This window comes from Micropterus salmoides, unplaced genomic scaffold, assembly GCF_014851395.1.
Source record: "Micropterus salmoides isolate LMB-PRFRI ecotype aquatic unplaced genomic scaffold, ASM1485139v1 Ms_hic_scaffold_4, whole genome shotgun sequence".
Taxonomy (NCBI): domain Eukaryota; kingdom Metazoa; phylum Chordata; class Actinopteri; order Centrarchiformes; family Centrarchidae; genus Micropterus; species Micropterus salmoides.
In genome coordinates this window covers 20,297,361-20,313,854 of record NW_024043372.1, presented here as the reverse complement: position 1 = coordinate 20,313,854, position 16,494 = coordinate 20,297,361, and the positions used below count along the sequence as shown (strand labels likewise).

General features: G+C 43.3%; 1 protein-coding gene across 13 annotated transcripts in view; it reads left to right on the top strand.

The window, feature by feature from the left end:
• cadpsb (Ca2+-dependent activator protein for secretion b) overlaps positions 1 to 16,231 on the top strand; it is a 67,298-nt gene extending 51,067 nt beyond the window's left edge. For 4 of the 13 annotated variants that reach the window (XM_038697819.1, XM_038697816.1, XM_038697817.1 and 1 more), the window contains 13 exons: positions 194 to 223; positions 748 to 756; positions 2,737 to 2,893; positions 2,998 to 3,139; positions 3,897 to 4,058; positions 5,343 to 5,498; positions 5,613 to 5,760; positions 5,880 to 5,954; positions 6,470 to 6,553; positions 6,977 to 7,009; positions 7,184 to 7,291; positions 15,667 to 15,771; positions 15,859 to 16,231. In XM_038697819.1, coding sequence (XP_038553747.1) covers positions 194 to 223; positions 748 to 756; positions 2,737 to 2,893; positions 2,998 to 3,139; positions 3,897 to 4,058; positions 5,343 to 5,498; positions 5,613 to 5,760; positions 5,880 to 5,954; positions 6,470 to 6,553; positions 6,977 to 7,009; positions 7,184 to 7,291; positions 15,667 to 15,771; positions 15,859 to 16,035 — 1,386 coding nt within the window. In that variant the 3' untranslated portion in view covers positions 16,036 to 16,231. The remainder of the gene's footprint in view (positions 1 to 193; positions 224 to 747; positions 757 to 2,736; positions 2,894 to 2,997; positions 3,140 to 3,896; positions 4,059 to 5,342; positions 5,499 to 5,612; positions 5,761 to 5,879; positions 5,955 to 6,469; positions 6,554 to 6,976; positions 7,010 to 7,183; positions 7,292 to 15,666; positions 15,772 to 15,858) is intronic. The other 9 variants (XM_038697824.1, XM_038697826.1, XM_038697823.1 and 6 more) reach the window with 4 other exon arrangements.
• The last annotated feature ends 263 nt before the right edge of the window (positions 16,232 to 16,494 follow it).

Here is a 16,494-nt window from a genome sequence, read left to right as displayed (position 1 = left end):
AGTAAATGTACTTTCTTTCTTTCCACCACTGAAAATAGTGTCCTCATTACATCCTGTTTGCTGCTTTAAACATTGAGCTGATAGGAAAGCATGATGAGTATGTGTAGTTGTGTAGAACTGAAGGTGATCCAGTATGATCTCAGAATATCCAGATAAAGCAGATTTATTGTATCTCTCTGAATATGCTTGACAGGCGGCAGTCACAAGTTCTGGAGATCAATCGGTACAGTATTTTTATTTCTTTTTCCTCTTCAGTCCCCATCACGACCCCCCTTGTTTGGCATGTGCGCCACTATGGCAAGAGGCACCTTTCTAGGCAGAGAATCATAGACACTGTAGCAATGGGTGGGTTTGTAGGCACAGATGTGAGAGCAAACTTGTTTAAAAATGAAAAGGCACAGTAGCTTGCGCAACATAAATGTGATCATAAAGCATGTTCATCGGGCCATAAAGAGGTTTCCTTTCTCTCCAAGCATGCTGAACCAGTAAATTTCCCAAAGTATGCACCATGTGAACCGTTGAAGTTTGATCCACCATAAACATTTGTTTCCCCTCCATCCAACAATTAATTTCACAGTCCACACTTGTTCAAGCATTACTTCCCCAGCTTCTCCTCTTCCATCCCTCTCTGCTGTCTATTCTTAGTTAAAAACCCTTTAAGAAGAAGAAAATGCCTCAAAAATACATTATTGTTCTGTACATCTTCCTGTGTTCTCACTGTCATATGATTGGTGACTGTTCAAGCAGGGAAAAGAGGTATGTAGTAAAGTTGAATGGGAAACTCCCATAATGCTCTGTGCATGTCCAGTAGATGATGCCAAGTCTACTCCCCCCTCAGCATCAGTACACTCCCTCAGGAATTGTCCCTTGACACGCCTGCTTTGAAAAAGCACAATAGTCTGTCTGATTGAACACCCGGTCGTCCTTAGAGCTCTCAGGGTCCTGTATGCGTCCCTTAACTCCTGTCAAAGGTTGGAGGCCACTCTGCCTGCCGACCTTTGAGCGTTTCCCCCCTCCCTCACCTGTTGGAAGCTTTTAAAGTCCTCCCCTTTAACCTCCCCCATCCACCAAAAGAGATATCTCTCCTTGAATGTGATGGAGAAGAGCTTTGTTTGCTGCCTGTTTCTTTAACACTAGAACTGTCAAGCTTTTTAAATGTTTGATAGTGGGCAGGTAAGTAGACAGGTAAGTAAGGTGTTGACTGCCACTGTGGTGGTTGAGCCAAAATGAGAATATAACTGAAAAACTGTAAAATAAAGCATGCAGCATAACTTGGAAAGATCAAGCTTCACTTATTGAACTTGGCAACATATTAGTCTGAATGATAAGCAAATAAGCCAAGCCAAGACTGCCAGCAAAGCAACTATTGTACTTCTGCTGTCAAAGGGCGCGGAAGTCCTGACTGTGCTAGAAAACGGTCGGCTGAATCTCAGACTTACTTAACTAATTGGAGCAAACGCACCCCAACACTAGATATGCTGCGTGCTGCAGTCTTTGGTCTGCCTAGTTGAAGATGTGCATGAGTCACATTCACATCTAGTGGGCTATGGGTTTGTCAGTGATGTGAATGGTGGACCCGCTAATCTCTTAGCTTGAGAGAAAAAGCATGCAGAGAGCTCCACATTTGCATGAGAAAAGCACCTTTCCCTTAAAACTATAGATACTATCATGACTATAACAATGCACGGACATGCAACCCTATTGTGTGATTCTTTCACCACATATAAACTTAATTTACATTAAGTCCCACCTGAAGGTCCAAATCAATAAGAGCAATGGATAATATCTCAAGAGTATGCGATAGGAAACACGCACATATGCCGCACAATATACACAAATAATACAGACAGGTGTGATGATATGTCCTTTTCTTTCTGTGAAAACAGTTTGAAAGGAAATACCCACCAATTTCGGCAAAGTCCACATACAGCAGGAGACAGTCCCTCCTTAAACACAAGAGCAGAGGTCATTTAATGCATACTTAAAAGAATAGTTTGACATTTTAGGGGATTGCACACTTTCACTTTCTTGCCAAGAGTTAGATGAGAACATCAATACCACTTTGATATCTGTCAGTCAAGTATGAAGCTATAGCCAGCACCCGCTTAGTTTAGCTTGCCATAAAGACTGGTAGCAAGGGGACTCAGCTACCCGAGCTCCGTCCAAATAAATAAAAAATCCACCTACTCAGCTCACAAAGTTATATCTCGTTTGTTTAATGTTATGTATGATTACATGTTTGACTATTTCTTGGCTGGGCGCAGCGACTTCCTGGACGTAACTCCCCGTAAAAGTGTTGTAGTGTTATTTCAAAAAAATGTCTTGGGTTTTATGCAGATTAAACAAACTAGATATAATGTGTTAATTAGTGAGCTGTTGGTAAGTGGACTTTTTTTAACCTTTGGATAGAGCCAGGCCAGCTGTTTCCCTGTTTCCAGTATTTATGCTTTAAGCTAATCGGCTGCTGGTTCTTGCTTCATATTTAATGGACACACATGAGAGAGGTATTAAGCTTATCATCTGACTCTCTGCAAGAAAGCAAATAAGCGTATTTCCCAATATGTTGAACTATTCCATTAACATACACACGACGCCAGTAGTATTTCCTTTGAAGACCCGGTGAGCTCCAGTTGCGTGTATTATTCCCTCCTTCCTTGTCTTTCTTCCTTATGTCATCTCATCTCTTAACTGGAACCCTTGTTCACCTGTTTGCTTTCCCCCCTGCTGTGTCTCTAGGCGTTTGCATGGTGGACAGACCTCATGGTGGAGCATGCAGAAAACTTCCTGGCCCTCTATGCCATCGACATGGATGCCGCTCTGGAGATCCAGTCCCCTGAGAGCTGGGACAGCTTCCCCCTCTTCCAGCTGCTCAACGACTTCCTCCGCACAGACTGTAAGCTCCTACACTTGCCCCGCATTGATTTTGTAGCCCCTTTTTTCATGCTTCAACAAAGACACTAATATTTTCCTGTTGCTACCTCTTTTTTTTCCGCACAGATCATCTGTGCAATGGAAAGTTCCACAAACACCTTCAGGATCTGTATGCTCCTCTGGTGGTTAGATATGTGGATCTGATGGAGTCCTCCATCGCACAGTCAATTCACAAGGGCTTTGAGCGAGAGTCCTGGGAGCCTGTAAAGTAAGGAGCCTTTGTCTTTATAGCTAGGCTGTAGGATGGTTGGAGATGCAAGACTTTCATATTCAGATGACAGAGTGACTGCATGGAGGCTGAGAAGTCTGCGAGAGCAGCTGTAATGTTCGCCAAGGCTTCCTGTAGGTTCCCTTTTAAAGAATGAGCCAAGAGTGGGCTGAATAACCTATTTTTTCTGTGAAAGAAATAGGTTATTTATTCTGAAAATAGTCTTTGACTAATGTATGTGTCTTACCAATTTCTTTCCGACACTTTGGGGTCAGGGCAACACCTAATATGTCTGTTGTTTGGTTTTGTGAACTAACCTTCATAATGTGTGCTTTGACATGTTGCCAGAAACAAAAGGCCTCCAGTCGGTTATGTTGCTGTTATAATTCATTTGTTGTGGCTTTCACATGTTTTGCTTTTGCCTTTTTTATTGCAAAGATTATATTTAAATTTTAAGGTAAAAGGTTTTTTTTCTTAGTCTGTATTTATGTTTATTCTTTTCAGTATTTTGTTGCTTCTCCCTCTCAACTGCATTTAATACAGTATATGTGTGCATCCTGAGTCCAGCCCTCTTTACACTGTAGGTCTTCGTCTTTGACAATTACTGTCTGTCTTGTTTATGTGTGCTACTGTACATTCCTGTCTTCACCTAATTTCAGATTTTGCGTTACTTTTATGATGAGTGTTACATGGCTTTCTGCAACTCCCACACCACTGTTATGGATTCTTTTTTTCTTTTTGTCTGTCTTTTCTGCAGGAGTTTAACAAGTAATCTGCCCAATGTGAATCTACCAAATGTGAACCTCCAAATTCCCAAAGTACCAAATCTGCCAGTGCCAGTAGCAGGACTATCAGTTAACCTTCCACAAATGCCTAGCTTTTCTACCCCGTCATGGATGGCTGCTATATATGACTCTGAGTGTGTATTCAACTAGTTTACTTTAGAAATATTAAGCAAGCAGAGACTGCCTTGGTATGAAGATGCCCTCAGCCAAAGATCATTCAAAAATGAAACAATGAAATAAAAAAAAAGTATAGCAACATTTTTTTCTGTATGTCTCCAACTTGAAATTAAATGTTACACAAAATCAAATTTTACAAAGATCCATTACAGTATGTTTTATCTTATGTGAATACGTTGTGATGTCCATGTTCATGCCAAGAGCACTCTGAGAGGTGTTAGAGCAGATGGGGTTCTGCTTTCTAAAATGAGAGGCTGAAACGCTCTCATTTGTCTCAACATGCATGCTGTTGAGCTGAGGTGTGGAGATACAGGCCAAAACCAAAAACCAAAAACAACACATCTACATATATTGATATAATACATTGCTTTGAAGCTGTTTGGGGATTTACTGTGCAAGAATATGTCCCGGAATTTGAAAACATTTGCAAATCAATATCTCCGTTCTACGAAATATGTATCTCCCCAGAGTTGTCGTCCACTGACATTTGCTTTATATCACTGTATATCGTACGTGGCCTTAGGTTCATCTCTGACCTTGACCACCTGCTAGTAGTCTGATTCGGAGAGTTGTGTTGGATTGGAGGCGATAGCGTGGAGAGGCTGGGTAGATGGTGTCCAGACCTCTTTCCGTTTTTTCACCTCCTCTCCTGACTCCACATCTCTCCTGCGGGCATTTTCCCAATGAGCTCTACTCAGGGTGCCCCAAAAGGTCTGCATGGTTTGTAGTTCTTCCAGGGGCCCCAGTAGCCTGGGGACATGCACGTTGAGAGAGGGCCTGTGATGATGAATTTGGAGGGGTTTTTTTGTGGAAAGAGACAATAAATGCTATTTTTACAAGCCCTCCCTCACGTCGCCATTCCCTACTCCTTTGTCTTGACACAGTGTGATTAGCTGCTGTATCTGCAGTGACTTTACCTGCATGTGGCCACTTCACATCCCAGTCAATAATCATACCCTGCAGCATGGTTATTGATTTGTAACAGTAAACCCTGCTCGCTCCTCTTTACCCATACACTGACTGTCCAGAAACACCTGAGCAAACAGGAACTGAGACAGACATTTGGACGGACCAGTCAGTATATGGTCGGAATGAGTACTGACTATGTTTAGTTGTGGAGGAGCAGCATCATCCCCCGCACCTGCCACAACACCTCCCTCCCCTCCTCTCCCACCCCCTCTCTACAGCAGGGTGACCTTTGTTTTCTGACCTGTGTGTGTGTGTGTTTGGATCAATGGCAGTAACGGCTCCGGGACGTCAGAGGACCTCTTCTGGAAGCTGGACGCCCTCCAGACTTTCATCAGGGACCTGCACTGGCCTGAGGACGAGTTTGCCAAACACCTCGAGAGTCGCATCCAGCTCATGTCGAGCAACATGATCGAGAACTGCGTCAAGCGGTGTGTTAGTGTGCATGAGAAGACAGACTGACAGAAATACTTAGATGCTCCAAAGGTTGAGAATGAACACTTTAACTTTTATATTATTATATAAATATTTCACTTGTATTACAGCACCAGGATGGCATTTGAGTCCAAGCTGACAAAAAGCAGTAAGTCCACAGATTTCCGCATTTCTCCAACATTATGCACCATGTTCAACGTGATGGTGGATGCCAAGGACCAATCAGCTAAGTTGTGCGCAATGGAGATGGGCCAAGAGGTAAAAACTTCACCTGGAGCCGAGACTGCATGTTAAAAAAAGACAATTTATTAAATGTATATATGCAAAAATGTTCTGCTGAATTGATGTTTTCTTAACACTTTCCCCCTTTCTTGCAGAAACAGTACCACACCCAAATAGATGAGCTGATTGAGGAAAGTGTGAAAGACATGATCCAGCTTCTGGTTGCAAAGGTGCGACTGTATATCAGCTGTGACAATCAATGTATTACTTTGTCAGCCAATCACAAGAAAAAACAGAACTACTTTTTACTAATACTAAACTACTAATAATACTAATTAATAAGTTGTGATCTTTAGCCATACTAGCAGCAATGTTGGTGCGTCTGCGGGCTGGTTCCTCCACTTTCTTTCAGACTGAAATATCTCAACAACTATACGATGGATTGCCATATAATTCTGTACAAATATTCATTCAGTTTCTCCAATACATTGTTTTATGACTCAAATATCTGCAAAATCAATGACATTCCATTAAGCCTCAGTTATACTTTATTGTTAATTAGCAAATACTAATCCAAATATGGTGAACGTGGTATAAACATTATATCTGCTTAAAATCAGCATGTTAGCATTGTCATCATGTTAGCATACTGACGTTAGCAGTGCCACTAGTATGGCTGTAGACTCTGTAGACTATAGTTTTGTTAAATTGTCGATGACTCCTTGTTCTTTCCCTTGTTTTTCAGTTTGTTGCCATTCTGGAGGGTGTTTTGGCTAAGATTTCCAGATATGATGAAGGCACTCTCTTCTCCTCATTCCTCTCATTCACGGTAAGAGGACGCTTCTCTTTATTCAGTCTTACATATTGACTTTAATGGGCGGATTCTTATTTATTTATTATTCTAGAATTATTAGTAATATTTAGGGGTGCTCATCGAACCTTAAATAGTTTTTCGATACTGACCAACATTTGTCCATAGAGTATTGCAGTACCTTAAGCTGGCATTAAATGCTTCCTCATAATTATATTTTTATCTTTACTAATTCTATGGACAGCCAGTTGTAACATTTGAATGAAGTTTGTCTTTTAGTTAAATAGAAAAAGGGGTTTGTACAAAAACATGTTTATATTTGTATTATAAAAATTTTTATTGAAACTGGCAATAGTAACATAATGTAGTGATGTAAGGATACCCAGCCCTAATGATATTAAAATGTTCTTAAGTAAATTCTCAATTTTGTTTCAATTTCAGGTGAAAGCTGCCTCTAAATATGTGGATGTACCTGTAAGTGCAGTAACACTCTAACTCTCTGTGCTTGTGTGTGTTTACCGGATTCAATTGCACAACATACTTTTTGTTTTAATCATCAAGAGTGTTTTTTTCCCCCTGACTTTTTTGCTGAGAGTAATTTCCCAGTGTTTGCCTGAGCCCTGATCCTGTTCTTTTTCCGTTTTACAGAAACCTGGAATGGACGTGGCCGATGGCTATGTGACCTTTGTGCGCCACTCTCAGGATATGCTTCGTGATAAGGTCAATGAGGAGGTGTATATAGAAAGGTTATTTGATGTAAGTAAGATGCCGTCTCCTCCTCACAAGAAGGGAGGGGCCTTCCAAAATGTGGCAAAACAACAGGGCAGAGAGGGATAAGTCCCATTTTGAGACCAGGAAATGTATTTCAACCTGGCAGAAGAGGCTTTTCTGTACCTCTCCCCTCTTGCATTTCTCTCTCTTTCTGTCTCTCTTCTCTCTGAACCTTAGCTGCTGCCCTCTGCATTCTGGTGTGCATTGCCACAGTGCTTTTGGGCCTTTGTTTATTAAAAAAAAGGAAACTTTTATTTACAAAGAGTCCATAAAAGCATCCTGAAAAAAAGGATTATCTGAAGCAGTGCTCTCTGGAAAGAACGGAACTATCCATAGTCACATACCAGCACACCAACTTATATTTTGTAGCTCACCTCTGTACTCTATGCTTTCAGATACTTTCCACATAAAACATGTCAGCCTCCTGAATAAATGGCATTCAGCCTTACTGGCCTCAGTCCACAGTGGATGCACAGTTGGATGGGCCAGGGTGACATAATGATGTCAAACTCTGAGGCTGACATGTTGTATACCCTTGGTCTGTTAGAGCAGTGGTTCCCAACCTGAGGTTCAAGACCCCTCAAAGGGGTCGCAAGATAAATCTGAGGGTCACAAGATGATTTAAGAAGAAAAACATCACTGCAACACAAATGTTGTTCCTAGTAATGTACAAAACTTTTTTCAAACTTTCTGAAATTGTTTCAGCAGCCTGTTGCGCCAGTTCGAGTATAAAGTCAATGCTGCTACGTTGTAATTAGATTCATACAAAACTCAGTACTTTGTATTATTGCACCATCCATCTGAACTTATACTACAACTAAGTCAACTGTATAGAAAACAATGCAGCAGAGAGTGATTTACCCAGTGAGTCATTCTGATGAAAGAGAAAGCCACTACGACTAGTGACAGAAATTAAACCAACCCACAATAGACTGTTTAATTAAAAAGGAGAAAGTAATGTGTGCTATCTGTACCTCGTTAACTTAACTCTTCTGTTGAGTTTTGATGTTTTTCCACTCACGTGAGGATGCCTGTTTCACACATAAATGGCAAATGGTCATAAATAATAACATCAACAAAAATCTCTTCCAAGACAAAAGACACAAACTTTTCCTCTGGTTTTTCTTCTATCCATTAATAATGAGTGACTTACACCTGCTCGGGAAAGGTGCAGTTTTTCTCAGCTGAAACAATTTGTGAATTGAGAAAATACATTTTCTGATCCTTCCATTTTAATTTTAGTATGTAATCTTGTGAAAATTTCAGTTTTTAAGCAAAAAGCTTGAGCGAGTTTGAGCTTTTCCTTGTCTTATCTGATAGCATACTGAATATCTTCGGGTTCTCTTTTAATTCTCATTCAATTGTTTGGCGATCAGTTAAAGCTGCTCTACAGTGAAGAGCAGGCTAAGTGACTGACAAACACAGTTGGTGCTAGGGAAACTATCTCCATACACATGAACATTTTAGCACCGTCTGAGAAATAATCTCCATCCATACTAACATGCCTGAAAAGACATTATCACATCACCATTCACATATACTGAGCACATGTGCTGGTGAAAACAGGAAGCAGATTTTCTTCTCTGCCACCAGGCACTGGTTCTTCCTGGCCTTACCTGAAACCGTCTCCGTGTAGCTGGACAAGGGAATTGTCGCAAATTTCTCGAAAAATAAATTGCATTCTATGCATGTAGACAGTAGTATGGAATGTAAAATGTGTGTGTCTGTCTCATCGTTTTCAAAAGTCTCAGTTCCCCTTCGAGGGAACTCGAACTGCTTCGGTGACGACACTATGGGAACGCCTCTGGGCGTGGCAGGGCTGAACTATGAATGAAACTACTCCAATTCTATTGGTGTTGCTAGAACGGTAGTGTGTGACGGCGTAACCGGAGGGGTATATAAGCACGCCGGCACACAGGACACATTAGCTTCTTTCTATTCAGCAGGCACTCTGGCTATGTTTGGAAGCTCCATCATCTTACCTGAAGTCGAGACGAAGCAGCAGATCATGTCGGAAGCCATTCCGACAGTGTGTCTTCCCTTGTCAGCGCTTCATCACGGAAGGTGATACCCATGGAATGTGCGTCTCATGCCTGGGGATGTCGCATGCCCAGGCAGCTCTCGAGGGGGCTGCCTGCAACCATTGCGAGGCCCTGCCCCTGAGGGTGCTGAGGTCTCGAGCGGCTCTCTTCCTAGAGGATGGTCGGATGCGCTCCCCCCGTGGCTAAGCCCCCGCGGTCGCTGAGGCGTCGCGGCGGCTCCGATCCTGGGGATCACAACGCGAGATCGCCGAGGGTGCCGGGACGGCTGAGGCCTTTTTCCGGTCCTCATCTGCGGAATCCTCCTCCCCTTGTCCCCGATCGGGAGCCCGTTTCTCGGTTTCTCCCACTCGAGGTATGAGTCCGGAGAGGCTTGCATGATCTGGCTCTGAGGAGCTAGATGTGCTTAGCATCGTGGAGAATGACTTCGGGGAGACGGAACGTCATCAGCCCTCGCCAGGATACGAGGAGTTGTTGGAAGTGGTGACGCGGGCTGTGGCCAACCTGCATATTGATTGGCCACAGGCGGTGCAGCAGCCTTCGGCTGGCAGTAAACTAGACAAGCGGTTTCTGCAACACCGAGCGCCACCCCCGCGTTGGCCCTTACCATTTTTTCCGGACAAACAAACCATTCTCTGCACGGCTGTCTACGTACCCCCGACTGGACTAAGGCAACATGACGGATATCAGACAGCACAGCTGCGGAGCGATGCCACGGGTGGACGAAGCGCTGGCTAGCTACCTCTCTCCCAACCTCGCCTCATCCCTCCGGACGCTGGCGCTCCCCACCAAGCCATGACAGATGACGTCCGATTTGGTGGGCAAGGCCTACATGGCAGCGGGTCGAGCCGGTGCTAGCCTGCACACGATGGCTGTCTTGCAGGCATACTGATCTCCTTCGGGACTGTGACTTAGGGGGAGGTCCCTCTGAGGAGGACCTGACTGAGCTCCGTAGAGCGACGGACTTAGCTCTCTGTGTGACCAAGGAAACGGCCCATTCCATCGGCTGATCCATGGCGGCTTTGGTGGCTACGGAGCACCATCTATGGCTCAATCTCTTGGGCATCCAGGGGAAAGAGAAGGCTTTTCTCCAGGATGCGCCCCTCTCGCCTACTGGCCTGTTTGGCGAAGCAGTGTATGCTGTCGTCAACAGGTTCCAGCACGGCAAAACTCAGGGAGAGGCGTTTGAGCGATATCTACCCCGCCGGTCAGGCTCCAGGACTCAGGAAAGGTGGACGCAGCCTTCGTCGATTCAGGTTCAGGATGCTCACCATCCCGGCCATCATCATTCACATCCAATCTGAAGATTGGTTTGTCACGATAGATCTACAAGATGCTTATTTCCACATCTCCATCCGTCCCTCTCACAGGAAGTTCCTGAGGTTCGCCTTCGGGGGCACGGCTTACCAGTATCAGGTTCTTCCGTTCGGCCTAGCACTCTCTCCCCGCACGTTCACCAAATGCATGGATGCAGCTCTGGCCCCGTTGAGGCTCCAGGGCATTCGCATACTGAACTACATCGACGACTGGCTCGTACTGGCCCAGTCTCGATAGTTAGTGGTTCGGCATCGAGATGTTGTCCTCGCCCACCTCCTCGCGTTTGGGGCTGCGTCTCAACACGAAGAAGAGCGTGCTGACGCCCGCCCAACGGACTACATTCGTAGGGGTGATATGGGACTTAACGACGATGCGGGCCCACTTGTCTCCCGCATGTGTCGAGTCCATTTTATCCTCAGTGACCAGAGTGCAGTTAGGCCGCGCCATCACTGTAAAACACTTTCAGAGGGTGTTGGGTCTCCTGGAAGCAGCGTCCAGTATAATACCTTCCGGACTACTGCACATGAGAGCCCTGCAGTGGTGGCTAAAATCCAAGGGATTCTCCCTGAGGGGAAATCCGCTCCGTCTGATATGGGTTACGAGCAGGTGCCTTCCTTCGCTGTCTGTATGGAGGAAATCTTGGTTCCTGTCCCAAGGTCCCGTGTTGGGAGCGATCTGTCGCCGAACAATTATTTCAAGCAGACCTGCTGTCGAGACAGGGGCTGATGGAGACTCCCCCCCGAGGTGGTGGAGTTATTATGCGAAGAGTTCAGCCCCATAGACGTGGACTTGTTTGCGTCCCAAGAGACGGCGCACTGTCCCCTGTGGTTCTCCCTCTCGCCCCCAGCCCCGCTAGGGCTGGATGCCATGGTGCAGAAGTGGCCGAGGCTGCGTCTGTATGCTTTTCCTGGTTCTGGAGCGGGTCCGTCAGGACGGCATCAGTCTACTACTAGTAGCCCCATTTTGGCCGGCACGAGTGTGGTTCTCGGATTTAATATTGCTCCTCGAGGGCCCGCCCTGGCAGGTCCCTCTGAGGAGAGACCTGCTGTCCCAGGCGGAGGACCGGATCTTTCACCCGCACCCTGCCCTGTGGTAGCTATGGGTCTGGCCCCTGAGGGGGCGCAGTTACTAGAGGCGGGCCTGACGACAGGAGCAGTCAAGACGCTGCTCAGCTCCAGAGCCCCGTCCACGAGAAGGATGTACGGCCTAAAGTGGAATTTGTTCACCACCTGGTTCAGAGAACGGGCGGTGGATCCAGTTACCTGCTCGATAATTGATGATCCAGTGATACTGAACAAAGCAAGCAACTGGGCCTTTGAAAATTGTGATCAAAATGTTTCACAATTCTTTAAAGAGACCAAATGCACAACAATTAATGAATAAAATAAATGGCAGATTACAAAGAAATGAAGAAACCATAATGAAAGATATTCAGTGGCAGTCCTCTATCTCAACTCTGCGTTACATAACTAACCTGTATAGTGCAACCATTTTTTTTCTTTAACACAACTTCACTTCACTTCACCACATTCAAACTAAGCTACATTTGAACTTATACACAGCTGATGCAACAGCCTGCAGGACTCTAAAATTAAGCAATTTGAAAAGGAAACATTACATCACTGCTTAAAGTCTCACAGTAGAAATACACATACGTGTTGACAACTAATGAATGCAAAGGTCACAAGCCAAAAAGGTTGGGAACCAGTGTGTAAGAGGGGGAAGAGAGCACTGTCTTACAAATACATAATCCTAAACAGGATACATTGACAGTAATGTGTCCTCCATGTGTGATTTGAACGACACATAATGCAGTGATGTGTGTGCTTCATGTCATTCAGAAACGATTTGTACAGACCTGTGTCTCTACAGGCGTGCGGCGGCTTTGTGTGTATGACAGATTCTCAGTTCTGTGAGGCAGTGGTGTGAAGTTTTTATGTCTGAGAGAGAGGTCTCCCTATCGTGTGATATTTTTGTGTTGGCTGTAGAAGCGGGAGTCTTGTGCCAGACAAACATGATTTTGTTGTGAAGTGGGTCTGCTTTTGTCTTTGAGGTCCACACCGGCTCCCTGTCTCCTCCTGTGTTGTCAGTTTTTCTAGTGTGGACTTTTCCCCCTTGTGTCCTCTGTGTGGCCCTGGGTTTGCATCGAAATCCTCTGTCATGTTAAATTCTTCTGAAGATTTTCTCAAAATGTGAATGTTTCAGTTGTAGCATTTTAAACTAAACTTTAGCTCAAGGATGTCAATGTTTTTCTCTTTCATTTGAACGCACATCCATCCATTTGCATGCATGTGAAAAACGTTACTAGATGTTGCATAGGCTCTACTTTATCTCTCTTTCTTTCACTGATTTATTTCAATCCTTTTTATCTCCTCTTTTCTGATTAACACCATTCTTGCTGCCTCCTCTATTCAAAAAAGTGGCACTTATCTCTAGTGTTGCGTTGCGTTGTTTTATCACATTATGTTGGTTGGCATGGTTTTAGAGTCAAATAATCTTCCTGTGTACATCTTCTAGCATGACCCTCCTCAGAGTTCTGCCTCATTTGCACATACAGCAGTCTTCCTTAGCACGCACTCTGCCACCCACCCACCCACCTGCGAGGTCTGCATGCACTGCACGCTCAACTCGACTGTGAAGTGGACAGGCATCTGCATATCCGGCCTCAAGTTCAAACCTTTCAACCATTCACCTAATCTTGATCTAAATAAACCTTGACTACAAAAAACAAACAAAACAAACCTCAACAACCAAACAAATTAAATCCTCACACCTCTAATTCGGGCCTAAGCAACCTTTTCCTGCGTTCCTGCCTACTCACATGTTTAAAGTTGACTTATTTTCATGAAATTGGAGGTATGACAACTGTTTCTATTAGACTTGGGTGCTGTTCTCTTGTAACTTTTACAGTCTGGGAAACTACCACCCAAAGCAAAGAAGAGAAAAGGTACAAGAAAATAGCACCACTGCTCCCTGCCTGCTAACCATTTGCTCACTTTCATTCTATTTTTCTTTTGCTAATGAACTCGTGTCAAAACTATAATTTCAATTCCCCATACAGTAGCAGTTCTCTATCTTCAGTGTAGCTCGGCATTTCTATTAGACTAAATTATAAAGGCTAAGTAATTGCGTTCGATAATTGATGGGCTTTTTACAAAATATTGATATTGAACATTTTTCAGTATTGCAGAGGGTAATTACAGTTTGAGACTGTTAAATCTGTCTGTGCTTTATGACTTCCCTTTGTTTTATTATTTTCTTCAAGTAGCAGTAGTATTGGTGCTCTAAGTGTTTCCTCTAAAATTGCTCTTTTCAGCTCTTCAGAGTGCAACAGTGCAACAGTATAAATGCAATTTGCGTGTGGGTTTCAAACTCGTGGTGTGCTTGTGTTTGTGTGTGTGTATGTTGGGAACATTTACTGAAACCAACAGTAAGGCCCAACAGTAAGGCCCAAATTTAATTCTAAATATAATTTAATTAGACAGCCATTATGATAAAATTGTAATTGGGCCACTGTCATGTTTAGTTCTGAAATATCTCAGTGTATACATAGGTTAGCCTCTGTGTTTAATCCATTTAAAGGCCCTGAAAACCTGTCAGCTTCTTACAGTGAGTGATACAGACGTCCATTAAAAACACTTACGCATTTTGGGAAATTTGCCCATTCGCTTACTTTAGAGAGTTAGATGAGAAGATCAATGCCGCTCACATGTCTATCTACTCTATATGAAGCATGAATCAGGAGACAGTTAGCTTAGCTTAGCATAAAGACTAGAAACAGGGGGAGAAAGCTTGTCTGACTCTGTCCAATGGTAACAAAATCAATCTACCAACAGCTCTAAAACTCACTAATTAACATGTTATATCTCATTTCATTCATTTGTACAAAAACGGAAGTTTAAAAACAAAATAAAATAATAATAATAAAATAAAATAATTTAATGTTTTGCGGGGGTTATGTGCTGGACTATTTCTTGGCTGGGTGCAGTATCTTCCTGGGGTTTCTTCTTTGAAGTTTATATTGATTAAACAAGTTCCAAACAACAAGTTCTGTGTTTATTTGTGAGATTGAGAGGTGCTGGCAGGAGAATTTTGTTACCTTTGGACAGCTCCAGGCAAGTTAAGCTAACCGGCTGCTGGGGGTAGCTTTATATTTAGGTAACAGACAGGGGAGTGGTATTGATCTCTTCATCTAACCCTCGGCAAGAAGGTGAATAAGCTTATTTCCTAAGACAACAAAGTATTCCTCTAACACACAATTTTCTGCCAAACAGTTTTGGTTATTTTCACATGAGATTTCTCTCTGTGATGTTGTATCTATGCTCTTCTCAGTTGGAAAAAGGTGACATCACATACTACTGTGTACCAATCAGATTTGTTGCTTCTGTCACCATCAATCAAGCCTGACCAAATTACACCCACACAGTCCTAATGAAGCAGCTTAGCTCTGTCTTTGAGTGTTAAATTCTTCATAAACATACCTATGTAAGGATGTGTTTTCCAAACTTTACTTTAAATTTTGGCTTATTTAATCATTTATTTTTTGAAGTTATAGAGAAATCTTTAAGATTTGAAACTAGATGCACTAAATGAAGAGCGAGGGCAATCAAAAGTAGAGAAAGTGAATTTTTTCTTGAAATGCATGGTAAAAAGAAACTGCTAAAACAAGCCCTCTATCCTGTAGCTTGTGTCTCTCTTGTAAAGTGGGATGGATACTCAACATTAATCCTCTCTAACTGGTGTGGGTATATATATATATATATATATACACACACACACACACACACACACTGGTAAAATGAGTCTCACATGTATTAAAGCAGCTTCGAGGTTTTATTGAAGTGATGTTTGAACACACACATGGGGGTGCTTGAAAGTTAATGTTATTTATGTTTAGTTGCAGTTCTTTATGTGTGTCTTTAAAGCTTAGTCTCATGTTATGATGTCTTGAGGATGTGTGAGAGTGTGTGTTTTGCTGGAGAGTGTTGTCTTTATGTGTTTCAGCAATGGTACACTGCCACCATGAACCTGCTGGGGACCTGGCTCACTGAACGCATGGATCAGCAGCTCCACGTCTACCAGCTAAAAATCCTCATCAGGATTACAAAGGTGAGATGGATAACACCTGTTAGGGTGATAAAACAGCCTAAATTCTTTGTGTCCACGCTGTGCTGATGTATCCCTGTTGTTCTGTAGAAAAAGTACCGGGACTTTCGCCTGCAAGGTGTCCTCGACTCCACCCTGAACAGTAAGATGTACGACACGGTGCGCAACAGGCTGACCTTGGAGGAGGCCACTGCTTCAGTGAGGGAAGGAGGCATGCAGGGCATCTCCATGAAGGACAGCGATGAGGAGGATGAAGAGGATGACTAGAGCCCATACACCACTCCAACCCTCACCCCGATCCCCATTCACACTTTTGACTTTAGCCTGGTTACCGATGCATGTACCAACTCAGATAGCCACTCTAGGACCTCTTTGTCAGCTCGAAATGCCTATGAAGGAACTATTAACTATAAAAATAGTACTTATACTGAGGAAAATCAAAATAAAAATGATAAAAAAATAATTGGCAGTTTAGCTGTGTCATGATAAAGATAGCACCTATCTTTGATTCATTCATTTCTAAATTCATTTCTATGTGTTACTAAGCAATATGGAGAACCATTTGTTTGACAATGTTGAGTGAGATTAATAGGTGTGTCCCTGTCCAATGCAAACCTATATGGCGCTTCTTTGTCGTATTCTACATTCATTAATGGTACATTGTCGTGATGATGAGTGTGTGGACCCTTTTCTTTGTCTTGTCTGTTTTTAAGTGAATGCCAACTG